A 19,552-nucleotide genomic window follows, 5' to 3' on the forward strand; every position below is an offset into this window, starting at 1 on the left:
CGTGCCCGCCCCAACGTGCGTTTCGGAAGCACCTTCGTCACCTTCCGAAATGCGCGTTGTGGCGGGCACGGGGACCCTTAGTTTGCCTGCACTTGCAACTTTCAGGTAATTTACAATGAGTGCATCCTTTTGATTCTTAATCTATATGTTATGCATTAGCTTATACTTGGGGATGTTTATGGGATTATCTGGATGGCATTATACTTTCTCTTGCTGTTTTGATCCTGATTATTGACGTTTTCTTTATGTCATATATGGCAATACTGGTGTAATATTGGCAACATGGTCCATCGTGTCCTTACTTTTGCAATGACCAACTAGCACTGCTGCATGTTTTATTGCAATTTGTTCCTTACCTACCACACAATAAAAGTAATTTTTTCACTATGACCTTTGGTTGTTTTTTGGATTCGTCCCCCCTTTTTTCTATGTGAATTTCAACAACCGGTCTATTACAGTCCATAATGTTGTAGTATATTGGGACCCTAACTATGACTCTGGGTAATATACCTTTTATTACTGTGTCCCATATGATCTTTACATTATTTGTCACTACCCTTCTTGTATAGTAGTCATTCTTCTGTACAGCAGATCAGATCATATTGACATCAAGGGTGGCTGAGCTTTGTTACTCAGAAACAGCCACTACACAGTGTACTGAGCTGTGGTGTCTCAGGTCTATACATGGTTTTCTTCTGGCCACCATGGGACCTGCAAACAGCTGATAGTGGACATTCCAGGTGGCGATCCACTACCAATATGAATCTGATGACCTATCCTAAGCATAGGCCACCTATATTTAAGTCCTCGATAACCAATTTGAGCCACAGTGTTTCTTACTTTAACGAGAAAAAAGATAGAGCTACTATTCTCCCAGTCAAAAACAGTGGAATCTTCTTTGGATTAGCAATTGTGTGGCGAGCCAACCAATGCACAAACCCCCGAAAAAACCTTGGATGGCCTGTCTTCATAACTTCTACCACACCTGCTCATTTGGCTGTTCTATCTGCATGGAGGAGTTATGTGGATCCCGGATTACGTGTCCATCATTAGATAACATATCTCTGTGAAAAGCCAATTACACACAAATCTGGAGGGTTCATTTTGGGTAGAATTAGCTGAGATAAACTCAAATACAAAGAGGAAGAACATTTGTTTTTATGGATGTTCCTTATTTCCACCAACAATTAAGGTTTTAGCTTTCACATGGATTTAGCCTTTAATGCGCAATGACGCTTAGCAAGTTTTGGCAATGGAGTCATTGGCATTGGTTTCTGTTGAACAATCAGAGCTCCATTACATGGCTTATTAACAACTTTGTATTTGGAACGAATATGTCCAGAAATTCCAGGAAATGCATTCTCATAGTTTCCTCTTTCCAATTAACGGCTGTAAAAATGCAAAACATTAATCAAGTGAAGAAAAATAAAAAGAAGAAACAAACTGTAGTTGGCGGCGATTCACACAAGAATGTTATGCCACATCTGTAGCCTGGAAGTCTGATGTTCATGATGATGACGCCTTTTCTCAACGTTTCTCAATCCTTTCCTCAAGTGTTGGGTTTATAAGGAGATTATAAAGCTAAAAGAATCATTACTGTGATTGTTTACATGTTCAATATGGTTCTACTTCCTCTATGGGTTTTTGTAAGAAAAGATGTATTTTGCAGTTTTGACCTGTTTAGACCAAGTTCTCAAATTTACAGAAAGAGTCAGATGTGACCCTTTCTTCCAGTTCACTATTACCTATATCAGTGATGACACAGGCTGTTGGAAAATATGCTGAAAGTTGTAGTTGTGCAACATCTCGAGAGACAAATATTGGAACCTAGTGAAGTATACCGTACAAAAGCTTCTTCATATTGGACCAACTAGAGCAAAAGGAGAGGTCAGATATTGAAAACAGAAATCATAAACAAATCCATGCTTGTCAAAGTTTGAAAATCTTCGGGAAGAAAATTGTGTAATATAAATAATATGGACAAAAGTACTGGGACAGCTATAATTACACTACAGAAGCTTTTATGATATTCTGGTCTAAATCCTTAGGAATTAACACAGAGTTGTTTTCAGACTCAAGTGTGATCCGTCACTGCACAGAACACGTTTCCACTGCTACAGAGTCCAATGGTGGCAGCTTTGCACCACTCCATCCAACACTTGGCATTGTGCTTGATGATGTAAGCGTGCATGCAGCTGCTCGGCCATGGAGCTCCTGGCAGGGGTGCAGTGCTTGTGCTGATGTTATATCAGAGGTGATCTGGACTCTGCAGTTATGGAGTCAGCAGAGTGTTGGTGATTTTTCTGCCTCTGCTCCTCAGCACTCGGTGACCTTGCTCTTTAACGTTATGCAGTTTCCAGTTCGGAGCCGAGTTGTTGTGGTTCCTAGATACTAAAATTTGTCAATAATATGTATAGAATATTTAGGAACAAAAAATGGGAAGCAGTGCAAGGAACATACGAGTCTTGAGCACGTGTACAAGCAGCAACAGCCCGCGGTCTCGGAGTAGTCTCTAAGCAGTTGATCCGGTATCTTGGGTAGAACAGGGTTATCCAACAGTGTGGGTACAGACGGTAACTTACTAGCATCACGAGAAGTCTCAAGGTCAGCACACGGAGGTCTGGGAAAAGTGGAGTTGTCAGCGCGAGCAGCAGAGAGGGAGTCAACCGTCTCCTGTCACTTTCCCGCCAAGTCTGCCCCGTTTCTGCGCTCAGGTCTTCTTTTGTACCCCGCGCCCCTGCTTTCTGACAGAAAGGTCTCTCCCTTTCAGAGGAAATCTCCCCCCGCCAACAGTGGTGACAGCCCCGATAGTTCTGGTCTTAAAGGGCACCGCACACTGCTGACTCCGTCTTGACTCATCTTCTTACACCCCCCCTCTCTTTTCACTCGCCATTCCACGGGCGAGGCATCTTGAGCACAACTAGAGAGGTTTTTTTCAGGTTTAGTGGTTTGCCGCCAAATGAATTGATTCTGATTGTACCGAATGGGGGGCTATCCAGCTGTTGTTCCTTCAGAGCGACGTAGATTGGAAGGAATAGTGGAGTCTTCTTGTGGAGACAAAGCGGAATCTGCATCCAACGTAACGTTTGCTTCTGGGGTCTTGGGACCCTGATCCATAGACATATCTCCAGATGGTTGCTCGAGATTTTCCTCTTCTTCATCCTCCATAACCACAGGAGGTACCTCCTCAGGGACTTTAGGAGCTTCTTCTCTCTGTATGGGATCTTCGAGAGACATGGCCGGAGCATATTCCTATGGACCATCCTAGTTTGCACATTCTCTTCTCCTTCTGGAAAAACCTCATATACAGGTCCTTCCATTTCGACCCGACGTTCACTCTGTATGGCCTACTCTTCCATCGATTTCCCAGTTTGTCACAGGGACGTTTTTCCCGCACCAATACCCGATCACCCACCTGAAGATCTGTCCCCCGGAGAGGGAGTGCTCCAGCTCCAGGAGCCATGTGGGTACCTGACGATGTAAGGTCTATAGACGTGACGATGTTCTCGGACCCAGGTAGACACCCCCGTCCGTGAGTAGTCCTCTCCTGGATCCAGTTCCAGCTCTGTGACTTCTTTCCCTGTTTGGCCGAACAACAAGGATGAAGGTGTGTGACCCGTGGTTTGATGGACTCGATTGTTATAGATTCACAAAAGTTCAGAGACATATTCTGGCCACCTAGCTTTCCTATCATCTTCAAGATTGCTTAGCATCTGAATTAAGGTGCGGTTAAATTGTTCACAGTCCCCATTTCCCTGAGGATGATATGGTGTGGCATGTGATCTGTCAAATTGGTAAATCCACTGCAACTCATCCATCACTTTGCCTAAGAAACAAGCCCCTTGATCCGAATGGATCCACTGTGGGCATCCATACACCAGAATGAAGTGTTTACAGATAACATACGCAGCAGTCTCAGCCGTCTGATCTCGGGTGGGCGTCACCACTGCAAATTTCATGAAATGATCTACCATCATTAAGCAGTGGTCTTATCCTTGATGAGCTTGTCCGAATGTTAAATAGTCGACGGTCAATAGTTCTAGGGGAGCAAAGGTTACTATCGTCTGCACAGGAGCTCTTTATTCCAGGGACTTGACCAACTCACTGGCCTGACAGAGTCTACAAGCTTCCTCGACCGCTGCTCTCAGCCGTGGGTGGTAAACGAACCGTTGGTGCCACTGAAATGTTTTTTTCAAGGCCGAAGTGGGCCCCTTTTTCATGAGCTTCTGTGGCCAGAGTAGGCAGTACTGCCTCCGGTATCACCACCTGCCAGGAAGTCCGCAGTTCTCCCCAAAGTTGAACCTTCCGGTATAACAGTTCGTTTCTCATCTGGAGGCGCTCCCACTGCCGGAGGATCTTCAATGCTTCTGGAGTCAGAGCACTCCGCTGTTCTAGACTAGGGAGCTTCTCCAATGTTACCCAGCGTCTGAACAGAGTGAGTTCACGGTCTTCCTGCTGCAATTGGACCCATTCATCCCAAGATCTTCCCAATACTCCTTCATGACGGGGGTGTCTGTATTTGGTCCAGCGTGGCTGCCACCGTTCCATTGGTCCTTAGGAATTGAGGAACCTCTACTCCCTTTAGCAGTTCATCTCTTCTCTTCCCCGGTGGAGCATGTCTTGCTCTAGACAGGGCTACAGCTTGCGTGTTCTCTGCCCCCCTCCTGTAGGCAATTCGGTACCGGAACTTTGCCATCTGGGCCACCCAGCGCCGTTCCAAGGTCCCTAGCTTGGTGTTCTCCAGGTATGCCAACGGGTTATTATCGGTACGTACTAACACCTCCGAGCCAGACAGGTATTCTACATATCTCTCCATCATAGCCCACACCAACGCCAGCTACTCCAGCTTGAAGGAGCTGTAATTGTCCAGGTTGCATTCAGAATCATGAAGCGACTGACTAGCATAGGCGATTACCCTTTCTCTTCCATCCTGCACCTGCGACAACACAGCCCCAAGTCCGTGCAAGCTGCCATCAGTGTGAAGAATGAAAGGTATCGAGAAGTCTGCATAAGCCAGTACCGGGGCCTCGGTCAGAGCTTCCTTTAGCTCACAGAAGGCCCTTTCCTGCCTTACTTCCCAGTGAATGGATTGATCCTTGGCATTCGGGGGTACCCCCTTCGGGAGTTCGAGCAACGGTTGCACCACCCGGTAAAGTTCTTCACGAAGCGACGGTAGTATCCTGTCAATCCCAGGAATGCACGTACACCTTTATAATAATAATTTTATTTCTATAGCGCCAACTTATTCCGCAGCACTTTACATTATAGAGGGGACTTCTACAGACAAAAGACATTACAGCACAGCATAGCATAGCAATAAACACATAGATCAAAACAGATACCAAGAGGAATGAGGGCCCTGCTTGCAAGCTTACAATCTATAAGGAAAATGGGGAGACACGAAAGGTGGATGGTAACAATTGCATTTATTTTTATTGTTTGGACCATCCCTAGTGTAAGAATCGGGTGCTCCTGTTGCTGCATGAACCAGTTAACAGTCTAAATATGTAACAGTACCGACACAGAGGGCTATTAAATGCAAAAAGCATGTGAGAACATGATGCGAGGAACCTTGTTATGGTAAAAAAAATGTAAATGAGCCACACAGGGATATTTAGGCTAATGCGTTGAGGCAATAGGCCAGTCTGAACAAATGCGTTTTTAAGGGGATTGAGGATTCATCGTACTAGCCTGGGTAGTGCATTCCAAAGAATTGGCGCGGCACGTGAAAAGTCTTGGAGACAGGAGTGGGAGGTTCTGATTAATGAGGATGTTAACCTCAGTTCGTTGGCAGAACGGAGGGCACGGGTAGGGTGATAGGCTGAGACGAGGGAGGAGATATAGGTGAGCTGAGCCATGGAGGGCTTTGTGGGTGAGGGTAATAAGTTTATACTGAATTCTGGAGTGGATGGGTAGCCAGTGTAAGGATTGGCACAAGGTAGAGGCATCGGTATAACGATTGGTGAGGAATATGATCCTAGCTGCAGCATTCAGGACGGATTGGAGAGGGGAGAGTTTGTTAAGAAGGAGACCGATTAGTAGAGAGTTACAATAGTTCAGACAAGAATGAATAAGAGAAACACTAAGAGTTTTTGCAGAGTTGAAATTAAGAAAGGGTTGAATTCTAGAAATGTTTTTGAGGTGCAGATAACAAGAGCGAGCCAATGATCGGATGTGGGGGGTGAATGAAAGCTCTGAATCAAGTGTGACCCCCAAGACAGCGGGCATGTTGCTGGGGAGTAATGGTGGAACCACACACGGAAATGGAAACGTTGGGCATAGGTAGGTTAGTAGAGGGAGGAAACACGAGGAGTTCAGTTTTTGACATGTTCAGTTTCAGATAGAGGGAGGACATGATGTTAGAGACAGCAGTAATCTTTCACGTTCTCTGGGGTCAGACAGTTTCTGATCACCACAATCTTTTCCTGTGATGGCTTCACTCCCTCGGTGGAAATGATATGACCCAGGTACTCGATCTGAGTCCTGAACAAGTGGCATTTTTGAGGTTTCACTTTCAGCCCATACTTCTGTAAATGGCTCAGCAGTTGCTCTAGTCTCCGTAGATGGTCTTGAAATGAGGCAGTGTACACAATGATGTCATCCAGGTAGATCAGAGTGGCTTCAAAGTTCAAGTCGCCTAGACACCTTCCCATCAGCCGTTGGAATGTACCGGGGGTATTGGCCAAGCCGAACGGCATTCCATTGAATTCAAAGAGGCCCATGGGGAGTATAAAGGCCGTCTTTGCCCGATCCTTTTCCGACATGGGCACTTGCCAGTAGCCACTGGCGAGATCCAGCATTGAGAAGAAGTTGGCCTCCCCCAGTACAGACAGAGACTCCTCAATCCAGGGCAGAGGATATGAATCACGTACAGTAAAGGCATTAAGCTTACGGTAGTCCACGCAGAACCTCCGGTTCCCATCCTTCTTCTGCACCAGTACAATGGGAGCCGCCCATGGACTCTGGCTTTCCCTAATGACAACCGCCTGCAGCATTTGACTGAACATTTCTCTCACTTCTTGATATAACTGAGGAGGAATCTGCTGGTATCGCTCTCGAATGGGTCCTGTATCCCGTGTGGGAATTTCGTGAGTAATTGCCGTGGTGCAGCCGAAGTCATCTACGTGGTTCGAAAAAACTGACTGGTATCGCCCCAGTAATGCTTCCACTTGATGCACTTGGGTGGACGTGAGTCCGGACAGTTCAGCACGCATCTGTTCTAAGACGTGCTGACCCTCTTGAATGTATTGCGTTTCGGCCGTTGGAGAGGTGGTGACCTTCACCGACCATGGGTCTTCCGGACTCACTGCTAGCTGTATGTCCTGGGGCGGTATGACTTCTACAGGCATGCCCACTACCCGAGCGATTTCACCTCTGCGTGGGACGACAATCTCCTGATCAGTGAGGTTCACGCAGCTTACCAGTACTATTCCCTCTCGTACCATGGCCAGTGTCCGGGCCACCAAGAGTCTTGCAGGCAGTTCTTGTACTACCAGGGATCCAATTGGACTTCCACCCCCTCCAACGGGGCATGTGCTCGGACAGGTAGAGTTAACACAGTCTGTCCTGGTGGCAGAGTGTGTTGAGCGGATGCCAGTACCATCACTTTCCCTAGTGTTTCCCCTTGACTGGAGACTTCCTGCACCTGAACTATACGAATCGACTGTTGAAACACCCGCCGCTGGGGGGGTTGTGCGAACTCCACTGATTTAAAGACAAGTGCGATGGCTCATCACTCAGCAGCTTCCCAAACTCTTTCAGGATATTCATCCGTAACGTAATTTGGGCCAATTCCCCTTGAATAGTCACCAGTTCTCTTCAACCCATTGGGCTTCAGCTGTTGATTGCACTGCTACTTCACCACTCTGGACCTTCCCTACCGGGACTGTCACCCCCTGCTACTGTTCACGCGAGTGGGACTCTCTCCCTATGTCAGCAAAAGTAATACGAGAGTCTACCCGTACCCGCTCTCAGGGTCTATTTGGTCAGGGCATCCCGCAGGCCTGTCACCAACAAGTCACGCAGCACGACATCCGTTGGCCCTATCCCCATCCCATCTTTTCTGACAATGGAGGTGTGTAATTCTTGTAGGGCATTCAAATATTGTCCAGCCGTCTCCCCCTGTCTTTGCATACGGCTAAACAGGCGTGTCCTAAGTTCCCCTACGTCAGTGGGGTCCCCATGAGTTGCCTTTAAGATCTGGAGTACTTTAACAAACGTGTCTCGGTCCCGGGGAGTACGCAACATCACAGAGTCTCTAGCCTCCCCATCCAAAGCAATAATGGCCACCTCAGCCTCAAGTGCGGGGGTTATCGGGTGCATTCTCATCATATCCCTCATACGTTCCATCCAACTTTACAGCATCAGAACATAGTATTAGACCCCCTAAACATTGGCAAGTTGCTCAGCATGGCCGCCAAAGAGATACTGGTTCTGGGCCCAACCGCCTGTTCTGCTGTCTCCGCGCCACCAGACTGCATACAGCCGACTATGCCAAAATGTAAGGACACACAGTTTGTGGGATGCAGTGAGTAACCGGAAACAGAGAAGGGGTTATCAAGGATTTCAGCAAAAGAATATACAAAATAAACGGGACTTATCGGTTGTAGTGCTGGCAAGGGGAAGGTTGGAAAATCTCCCGGTGGCATCTCAAATTATAAACAAAGTCTCTAGCTCTGCTACGAAGAAACGAGTAACACTGCCGATGGATTCAGTCCTGCCTGGCTTGGGTGTGCTGGAACGTGGAAACAGTCCTTTATGAGGATGCCTCAGAAATGGCGCCGGGCACGGGTCGTGAGCATGTGTACAAGCCACAACAGCCCGCGGTCTCTCGGAGTAGTCTCTAAGCAGTTGATCCGGTATCTTGGTGTCTCGCTCGCGCCTTGGCTGATTGGCGCGAGCAGGTGGGTTGTGGCCCCACTGTGCAACAGACCAGACTACCCTGGAAGGGGCGTGACTAAGACAGCTGCCTTGGTCTTCTCTGGAGCATCCAATGGTGAGGTCAGGGTTGTACCGCAGGCAGCTGCCAGGTGCCACTCCAGGGTGGTGTCTGGCTATGACTGCTGATCCCACTCGGGGACAGGAAACCTGGTCAGGTGCGAGTGACAGGCAGGCTGAAACACAGGGCAAACAGGCACGGCTGACACACAGGGCAAGCAGGCACAGCTGAGACACAGGGCAAGCAGGCACGGCTTGATACACTGGCAGACTGGCACGGACGAGAGACAGAGCAGGCTGGCACGGCTTGAGACACAGGGCAGGCAGGCACGGCTTGAGACACAGGGCAGGTAGGTGTGGTGTACGAAGGAACAGGTAGGGACCTGTTCACACAGCAGGAGCGGGTACTGGCCAGAAGAAATGGAATATGGAGGAACAGGTAAGTTCCTGTTCACACAGGAGGTGCAGGTACAGGTACTGATCGGAGGGAGTGGAATATGACGGACAGGTTTGTACCTGTTCACATGGGAAGAGCAGGTATATATACAGGCAGGAGTGTGGAGTAGGCGGAACCGCAGAAGTACGGAGTAGGCGGAGCCGCAGGAGTGCGGAGCAGGCGGAGCCGCAGGAGTGCGGAGCAGGCGGAGCCGCAGGAGTGAGGAGTAGGCGGAGCCGCAAGGGTGCAGAGCAGGCAGAGCTGCAGGGGTGCAGAGCAGGCAGAGCTGCAGGGGTGCAGAGCAGGCAGAGCTGCAAGGGTGCAGAGCAGGCAGAGCTGCAAAGGTGCAGAGCAGGCAGAGCTGCAAAGGTGCAGAGCAGGCAGAGCTGCAAAGGTGCAGAGCAGTCAGAGCTGCAAAGGTGCAGAGCTGCAAAGGTGCAGAGCAGGCAGAGCTGCAAAGGTGCAGAGCAGGCAGAGCTGCAAGGGTGCAGAGCAGAGACCAGGAGGACAAAAGGAAAGAAGCCAAAGACAAGGAGGCAGAGGTAGGACAGAGTTCAGACAAGGTACAGGGACAAAGACTCAAGGACCAGGATATTCTGCCTCCTGGCAGGCAGACAAAGGTATTAGACAAGACAAGGTCAGGAGCTATAGCACAGAGACCAGGATATTCAGCCTCCTGGAGGGCAGACAGAAAATACTAAGCAAGGAGTATTCCTCCAGAGAAGGAGGAGATACACAAGAGAGGACCTGGCAGGCTCAGTAGCAAGATACTGGGTTTAGACATTGCACAGGCAATGTTCCAGTGGGTGGGGCAGGCCTATATAGTAGAGGGCTCTAGGTAATTGGTCAGGGACACATTAGACAGGTGCACCCTGACTCCATAAGAAGCAGAGAGTTCAGGCGCCGCCCCCCTATACACATAGTCATGAAACATGAACACAGCAGACTGGAGATAAGAGGGACAGAGCATGGAGCTGGCAGTATACAGAAATCACAGCAAGGCCTGGAACAGTGAGCAAATTGGTGAGTGGGGAATGGGAGGCCATGCAGCGATGCCAGCAGGGTTGTTACACTTGGGTAGAGCAGGTTTATCCAGCAGTGTGGGTACAGACGGTAACTTACTAGCGTCTTGACAAGTCTCAAGGTCAGCACACGGAGGTCTGTGAAAAGTGAAGTTATCAGCGCGAGCAGCAGAGAGGAAGTCAACCATCTCCTGTCGCCTTCCCACCAAGTCTGTTCCGTTCCCGCGCTCAGGTCTCTTTTTGTACCCTGCGCCCCCTGCTGTCTGACAGAAAGGTCTTTCCCTTCCAGAGGAAATCTCCCCCACCAACAGTGCTGACAGCATGATAGTTCCGGCCTTAATGGGCACCGTACACCGCTGACTCCGTCTTGACTCCGTCTTGACTCATCTTCTTACAGCAGCACGTCAATAATTACCAAAGGTTATGGTAGACTTTATTTGGCCCACATGGTGTGGCGACATTATAATATAATATATGGATAGTTTGCTTGGGAGTCCTGTGCATCCACTGATCTAATGGTGTGCTGTTCCATTTTTTCTAAGAATAGAATATTTAAGAGTGAAGAAATGTCATGAACGGACTTGTTACCACGATAGCTTCTATTACAGGACCATGCTGGTGAGCTCTGCACCACCAGCCACTCTGTCACAAGTGTTAGTAAAGGTAGACAGCATGGCGGGGGGGTGGAGGTTATACACTTGTGGTAAGGGGACTGATTAAAAAAAACATAATTCAAAGATATCTTTTGTCCATATATCGTAAATTTACACGCCAAAATGACACTTTTTATATGAAGTATACTAAAAGATATGGACAGATGGGCAGATAGGGAAAGCAATGCTGACCAGTGTAGTGGAATAGCTAACTCTACAGGGAGTATGGGAGCTCTCCTCCTTTTTGTTTCTGTTCTCCCAGACACCAGTGGTGTGTGTATCACTGGCCTAAAGTTGATTCAGCTCAAATCAAGTTATCTTCTGATGTGTCAGAGAATCACATTAGTTGGATACAGAGTTTTAATTGACCTCCACACTCTAGACTACATGTCAATCTCTGGCCCGTGAGCCAAATCTGGCCCTCAGGGCGATTATATTTGGCCCTTAATGCTGGCAATGCACTTTCAACTGTAACAGCAATTTGGATGCCGATACAGTTGAAAGCAATGGTGGTGATAAGAGAGTCAGCTGAAGCTCCCTCTTTCATCATTCACCCTCTGCATCTGATGTCTCAGCGCAGCAGACACGATAACATCACTATTTAATAACTACTACTGTCACAAGAAGTGAAGAGCTTCAAAGTACTTGCTGCTGACACCTAAGCAGTGTGGGACCGGGGATAGGTGAATATGGAGGACTATGTAGGGGCATTATTCTAACCAGGCCTAAAAAGGCGGGAAGTTAATGGCCGCCACATCTAAATGATCCTATTCACTACATATGAGATCCAAACAATAAAAAGCCATGCTATCCATTAACCTGATATGACCCAGACCAGTGTCATGAGTAAGGAGTTACAATGGTTAATGTGCCAGATTGTATAGCATTTACCTCAAGTAAGTGGAGCCCCCTGACAAAGGACGAGCATCCGAAATGCGTGTCGGGGCAGACGCGCTGGTCCCAGCTGCCTAGGTGGTGCCACTCACTTAATAGGCCACACAGTCCTCAATACAGTATAATGGGCCCAACATAGTCTTCCATACAAAATAATAGTCCCCACATAGTCCTCCATACCAAATAATAGGCCACACAGTCCTATTATTCGGCCTATTATTCGGTATGGATGACTATCTGGGGCCCATTATTATGTATGTAAGACTATGTGGGGCCCATTATACTGTATTGAGGATTATGTGGGGTCCATTATACTGTGTGGGGGACTATGTGGGGCCCATTATACTGTATGAAGCACTATGTGGCCATACGGGTCATATGCTTTTTACAGCTTTTACATATCATGTGTCACAGGAGTGGTGGAACCACTGTGCCGTGGTCAGAGGAGAGCCTGGAGGGGCGTTGCAAGGTGAGCACCTGGCTTTTCACTAGTGCCCGTGATGGTGGGGTTAGGCTTGGCTCCCGATGAACACCAGGTGCTTCTCCAGGACAGACCACGGACGCACAGCAGCTGACTCCCAAGGGATTGGCAGCTGGAACAGCCAGGAGGGAAAGAACAGCAAATGCAAGCACATGCAGGTGCGGACTGGTACGGTTGGCACGGCGAGTGCTGGTGGGTCCAGCTGATATACAGACTGGCATGGTTGTTGCAGGCGGGTCTGGCTGATATACAGACTGACACGGCTGGTGCAGGCGGGTCCTTATGTTATACAGACTGACATGGCAAGTGCAAGCGGGTCTGGCAGATATACAGACTGACAGGGATGGTGCAGGTGGGTCCGGCTGATATACAGACTAGCATGGATGGTGCAGGCAAGTCTGGCTGATTTACAGACTGGCATGGCGGGTGCTGGCTGATCCAGCTGAAATACAGACTGACAAGGAAAGTACTGGCAAGGAGGTTAGAGATGGACAGACACTAGCAGGAACTAGCAGACTGAGACCTGAGAATTCGCAAACATGTTTAGGAACAGACTAACAATGTTGCACTGGCAATTCCATGCAGGAGGAGGTGCCTTAAATAATAAGTATCTCCCAGCCATTGGCTGGGGACACTTTAGGATAGCGTGCGCGACTCCTTTATGAAGGAGGTAGCGCACGCGCCCTAACCACAGTGCCCAGGAATCTGTGCCATGCGCGCACCCCGGTCAACAGCCGACGAGGAAGGAGAAGGAGTTGTGGAACGGGGGCTGTAGCGGTGAGTGAGTCGTCCCTGCTGGGGGAGAGGGGTATGCCATCACTATATTTTATTATTCCAGTATGCCTCATCTGTGATTATATGTTTATTTTATTCTAAGATTTATTCATAAAATGTACTTTGTTCGTGGCACAATCCCTTTAAGTTTGTTTCCATATGAAAGGTTCATCATTATATTTGATGATTAGGAAAACTTCTACAATTGTAGACTTTTTTTAAATAAATATCAAGATCGCAAGATTGACCCGAGAATTTACCCAAGTTTTTTCATTTTGGCCCTCTGTGTATTTGAGTTTGACATCCCTGCTCTAGACAAATACAGTTATCTATTAATTGGCCAGAATTCCTTTGATCGAAGATGAATCCCCTACAGTCGAAATTTGTGATTAATTGCTTCCTCTCTTTCCAGAGGGCAGTGTAATCAGTGCCAAGTGAAGTGCATCTTAGATGGTCCAGTATGTTGATGGATAATAATTTGATAGGATGCTCTTAGTAGTTTCCATTCTTGACATTTAAAAAAAAAAAAAATACAAAAAAAAGGCATGAACGAATACAATGTTTCTCAGTTTCACAAGAAACAATGGGAAATGCAAATCAAAAAGAAGATTATAAAGCCTGAAATTACAGGAAGTGCCTGGAAAATATTAGTTCTGCAGGAGATGACTTATGAAGCAATGGCTGCAGGTGTGGTATACACAGAAAGACCCACAGAAACAGACCTTGGATGTGACATCATGTCCTGTAGGACTATTGGATATTCGTGGAATTTACGAAGTGTGCTGTTTATCAAATGAGATTGATGAGGAGATGAGAATAGTACTGAAGATGAGAGCTGGGGGATTTTGCCCAAGATCCAAGCAGTGTTTTGAGATTTTTCACCCTTAGAAAGAGGTTGTCACATCAATAAAGAGGGATCCAATGCTTCAAGCCACCCTTTACTAGCCAGGGACAGTTCAGCCAAACATGCATGTGTTCTCAGTAGGTAGAGAGGAGTCAGTCACTGCCTCAGCCCCAGGAACAAAAGAATCGGTCATGTTGAAATCCAACTGTCTGTGCACAGGACCACTGTGCATTCATTCCAGCACTCAGTGCTGGAATGAATGTGTCGCATGGATTTATGTCTTTTTACATCAATTAAGGAATTTGCTTTCAAGACCTTGTGGGGGCATCACAACACATTAGGAGACCCCAGTCAGAGGACTATAAAACATCCGGACTCCTTATCTATGAACTGGTCCAATATTTATGTTTCTCCTTCTCCCATATTGATAGTTCTGCTTCACGTCACATGTCTTATCTATTGCATTTTTTCTGTGTTGTATTGTGCATAAATATGTGACTCTTCAGATTTTGTATTAGTCTATGCCTGATGAAAAGACCTGAGTAGTCTCAAAAGCTTGCAATGTGTTACCATCTTTTCAGTTAGCCATTAAAAGGTATCAACCACTGAGGACTCTCAATTCTGGAGGCTTTCATATACACTCAGCTGGTTTCCTCAGAAATATACAGTACATCTAATGTGTACGGCCAACTTAAAGTGAGCCCGTCAGCAACTATTAGCAATGTTAAGGTATCACCATAATGGCACTGTTATACAGATTGAATCGATAACTTTAATGAAAAAATGTATTTTGTGGTTGTTCCTTAATCCGCATTTTTCAGTTTAGAAAGATTTAGGTGCACAGGGGCGGAGCAGTGTGGGGTCTTCGGGTCCTGCCTGCTTCTGGTGTCTGTATGACAAGTCACTGCTTTGTGAATGACGTGCCTCCCGTTTAAAATTTTGCACCAGCACTGTCCTTGCCGAGGGCAGCACATGTGCAATAAAATGACACCGGTGAAGTTTTGGCTCAATGATGTCCTTTCGAGATTTAATTGAGCCGAGATCTTAATCTGTGTTTGTACCGCCACTGGCACCATTGTTTTTATAAACCGCTAGGAGATCAATCAGCAATTTTCGTCCTCGGCAAGGACAGTGCCGGAGCGAAATTCAAACATGAGGCAGGTCACTCACAAAGCAGTGATCTGTCATAGAAACATCAAAGGCAGGTGGAGGGGCCGAGCTAGGAGCCGAAGAAACTATCCACAGTCCGGCCCCTGTGCACCTAATGCTAATCACTCAAAAACTACAAATGCGGATTAAAGAACAACCACAAAGCTGATTTAAAGTTGACATTGCCCATTTTTTTTTAATAATATTTGTTGGCACTATTTAATAGAGATATAATAACCATAATAAAACATTAATGGGGGATCCAAATCCTAGGAACAGGGCTCTGCAGACCCCAGTCTTGAATGGCACACTGAGGTAAACATCATCAGTCTCTGCTCCAATCATTTTCTAAGGGACTGACGAAAAAGGCAAGTACAGAGTTGGGATATTTCGAGCAGTTTCATAAACAACTAATGGAGCAGCATCAGAGCATGCACACCTCCACTCCACCCAAGACTAGGCTCTGTAGAGCCACGATCTTGGCATTGCTGTGGGTCCAAGCAGTCAGATCCTCAGCAATCAGTAAGTTGTACCCTATCCTATGGATTTTAGGAATTCTCTTTGAATAATCATGCACTGATCTGGAGTTTACTGTATGTCATATTATATCATATATAAATGATGCTGGATGGGTGTAATCAGGCTGGACTGTTACAGCTAATGCTTCTCATTTTTCCCCTTCAATGGGGAAAAGTGCATTCATTATTTAGTTAAATGATTCCTTTTTTTGGGTCCTACAGATATGGATGAATGCAGACAGAGACCAAGTCCTTGTACCAATGGGCGATGTGAAAATACGGTGGGCAGTTATCGCTGCGCCTGCTCAGCTGGTTTCAGAACTAACCCACAAGGCACTGAGTGTACAGGTCAGATACAAACTCCGGTCTGAGTATACAGAACCAAAGTGCATAGCCTGCTGACAGATAATTGTTACATATACAGAATCATGTCCATTCATCATCTACTTATTACTGAGAAAACAATAGCTTGCTGATCACTGGAACCCCCAGAAACAGAGAGAATGGGGCTCTAGAACCTTGAGAATGGACAATGCTCAACCTAAAATACCACTCATTGTCTATGGGACTGCTGGATAAAAGCGGAGCATAGAGCCCTGGCAGTCCCATAGACAATGAATGGAGAGGATTTGTAGCATGATCACGTCTTCTCCACTCACTCTTCTATGAATAGGAGTGACAGTAACTTTGTTTTTTTGGAATAACCCCAATTAAGTTGCTTATATTTCTAACTTGCGATTGCCCTTTACAGATATTGATGAATGTAACAGTGGACAACAACTGTGTTCCAATGGACGATGCGAAAATACTCCTGGAAGTTACCGATGTGTCTGTCCATCAGGGTTTAGCCTTAATGCACAGGGCAACACGTGTGTAGGTGATGTATGGCTAGTGTATGGTAATAATGGCTAATTTAATGAGACATCAAATGCCACAACAAGATGACAGCTTGGTGCTCTCAGACTCCAAACCAATAGCAGCAGCTTACCTGCAAAATTGCAATCAATTTAAAAATGTCACCCATCACGTTTCACTGCGTCATTTTAGCCCACTGCAACTGACATGAATGTATTGAATATCTTGCATTCCTTATCATTTACTGATCCTAAGTGATTGCCTGAGTTATCCTTCAGACCTGTTGTCATGAACAACGCACTGCACTTGCTCACTGAGCCAGTGCGCGTGTCCTGAGTAAGACAGACTGTACTCAAAGATACCTGTGGAGCGGGGCAGCAGCGATGAAGATGCGTGATTCAGACAAACAGGACCTGAAGCACGTGACTGCTGGGGGTGGAGCCGGCCACAGGTCTCTCAGAGGAAGCAGGAGCAGAGAGAGATTGCTTCAGGCCAGATAGGACCTGAATCACCTGACCACTGGGGGGGTGGCCTAAACTCCGCTAGGAGCAGAAGGAAAACTCCTAGAGGGGTGATTACAGGACAAAGTACCAAGGGACAAATACAGAGACCAGATCAGGCCGGGGTCAAAACACGAGATAGCACGACAGTACCAAAGGATTAGACAGAACGGATAGTCAGGGCCTAGCAAGAGATCAGTAAACCTGAACAGGCAAATACACAGTACCAAGACAGTAGACAAACTCACAACGAAGAGACGGACCGGGTCAAAACCAAATAAGCAACAAGATATCAGGCACAAGGCACACAAGGGGTGAACTAATTCACCTGAGGGCAGGAGTATAACTGACACCAGACCTAGGTCAGTTGGCAACTAAATAGCCGCCCTCTGCCAGAGAGGCAGAATCAATTAACCCCTGTCTAACCAGGACGGGAAAAAGACAAAACCCCGTCCTGGATCATGACAGCTGTATTCACGATTCTGTCAGTTGCAGCTGGTACTAGAGATACATTAGATGATGATTATGTGTGATAAAAATAGTATGGCACCTCTTTTGTCTCCCATAGACATCGATGAGTGTCGCCTCACTCCTAGACGCCTGTGTCTTAATGGTCGATGTGAGAACACTCCTGGAAGTTACCAATGTGTGTGTCCTGCAGGGTTTACTGCCAACTCCCAAGGCACCGATTGTCAAGGTAAGTAAATGCCGGTTACAGTGCTTCTAAATCTATTTTTTTTAAAGGGAACATTCTGCAATTGAGAAACTAATGGACAGTGATTTTGGAGCCAACCACTTCTATTTCTTATGGAAAGATTCACAAATAATCTATCCTGAATGTGTAATGAGAACACAATATATAAAGTGCTCTCAGTGAGAGAAACAAAATAGGAATCTTGTGGGTATGATACCTTTTAATGGCTAACAAATAGTGAATGTTGTTAGAAAGCAAGCTTTCGGGACTGCTTATGTCTCACCCAATGCAGTGGATTCTCTTAAGTTGTACAAACTGGAGGTGATGATGCAGGGAAATGAATGTTACGGTTCTGCAGCACAGGACTATGGTAGGAGGGGGAAAATTGACCCTGCACTGCGACTAGGCTGATGCCCTATGATGGAGTGGGCGACCCATTCCTTGTGAATAGACCCACCGACGATCCTAGGCTAATCTCAAGTGAAGACCTATAGATAGGGGGAAGGGGGTCCCTGAAAGATATAAGGACTGGGTACAAAAACGGGTCACCTCCTAACAAAAAACACAAAGAAGGCTGCAGAAACAAACTGAAAACAGAAACCAAGACTAGCAGAACCAGAGGTCCCAGAACTGCACTAATTAAACACACAGAAAGCAAAGCAAGGCTCCAAGCCAGACTTCAAGCGGATTAGCACTGTTGTCCAGCAAGGAATGGTGAGACAGGTGCAGGCTAATAAAGGGTGATAGAAACACCTAACCTGAGGCAAACCCAGCACCAGGGGAAAAAGACCAGCAGCCAGAACACTACAAGAAAATGGCATGTGGATCGGCAAGGACCAATACAGCAGGGTATGAAGGATGGAACGACAGATGGGCAAGTAGAGAAGGAAACAATTGATGTAGCTGAGACAGATGTGCAGATTGTATAAGATCAGGAGTGAACTGGAATCTTTCTGCAGGAGTTGAGCTATGCACATGAATGCAGAGAGGTATAGGAAAACTGGTGAGATGGGGCTACTCACTGTAATAGCAGAAATATATAGGCAGACTGATAACTTGCTTACAGAGATGCAGCTGTGGGGAAGGTGACTTGACGGACGGACTTGACTGGAGGAAGAAGGGACGGTTTGTGCACTATAGACAGATATTGGTAATGACAGAAGGGAAACAGCTGGGGAAGATGGAAAAGGAGTGCAATACCTAGATTTTACCACAAGATGGCATGGGGAGCGTAGTTCAGGACTTGACAGCAGCTTAGGGCTTTAGAAACCACTTAGTCATGGGGAGCGGGGAGATAGGAACCCAGGAGGGAAATTCCCGAGGAAGGGGATAAATAGGACAGGACAGGGTTCCAGGCTAGGCTAGTCCCGGGAGGAGCTCAGGAGAAGACTCAGTACGGAGGACTGACGACGGCGAAGAGCTCGACCAGGGGACTGATAGGAAGAGACAGTCAGGGGGGTGGCCCTGACACAAAGAACCGCAGGACAGACAAGGCCCCGGGGGTACCGATTGGACGACGACCTCGAACTGGTGAAGCGCTGGCGGTAGATAGGCCTAGGACAGCCCCAGCGAAAAATCCGCGAGGAACGTCACTACGACAGAAGGAAAGGTGAAGGTAACCGGGCCTGAATATGGAGAGCTGTAAAGGTGCTGCGGTGTATGGCTACGGTAGTCAACTCGGACCTGTTGCAACCAAAATCTGCCTCCGTCTGGTGTCTGTGTCGTCTGGTCGCGGTAAGAAGTGGACCACCCCCCAATCCAGGCCATTACCACACAGCTACTCACTGGAATAGCA

General features: G+C 47.1%; 1 protein-coding gene across 2 annotated transcripts in view; it reads left to right on the forward strand.

The window, feature by feature from the left end:
- Positions 1-19,552, forward strand: part of LTBP4 (latent transforming growth factor beta binding protein 4) — a 190,878-nt gene that overhangs the window by 122,622 nt on the left and 48,704 nt on the right. For both annotated transcript variants that reach the window (XM_073549306.1, XM_073549307.1), the window contains exons 11-13: positions 15,931-16,056; positions 16,460-16,585; positions 17,632-17,760. In XM_073549306.1, coding sequence (XP_073405407.1) covers positions 15,931-16,056; positions 16,460-16,585; positions 17,632-17,760 — 381 coding nt within the window. The remainder of the gene's footprint in view (positions 1-15,930; positions 16,057-16,459; positions 16,586-17,631; positions 17,761-19,552) is intronic.

The sequence above is a fragment of the Dendrobates tinctorius genome, unplaced genomic scaffold (assembly GCF_039654945.1).
Source record: "Dendrobates tinctorius isolate UK_male_01 unplaced genomic scaffold, ASM3965494v1 ptg000158l, whole genome shotgun sequence".
In the NCBI taxonomy this organism is placed as follows: Eukaryota; Metazoa; Chordata; class Amphibia; order Anura; family Dendrobatidae; genus Dendrobates; species Dendrobates tinctorius.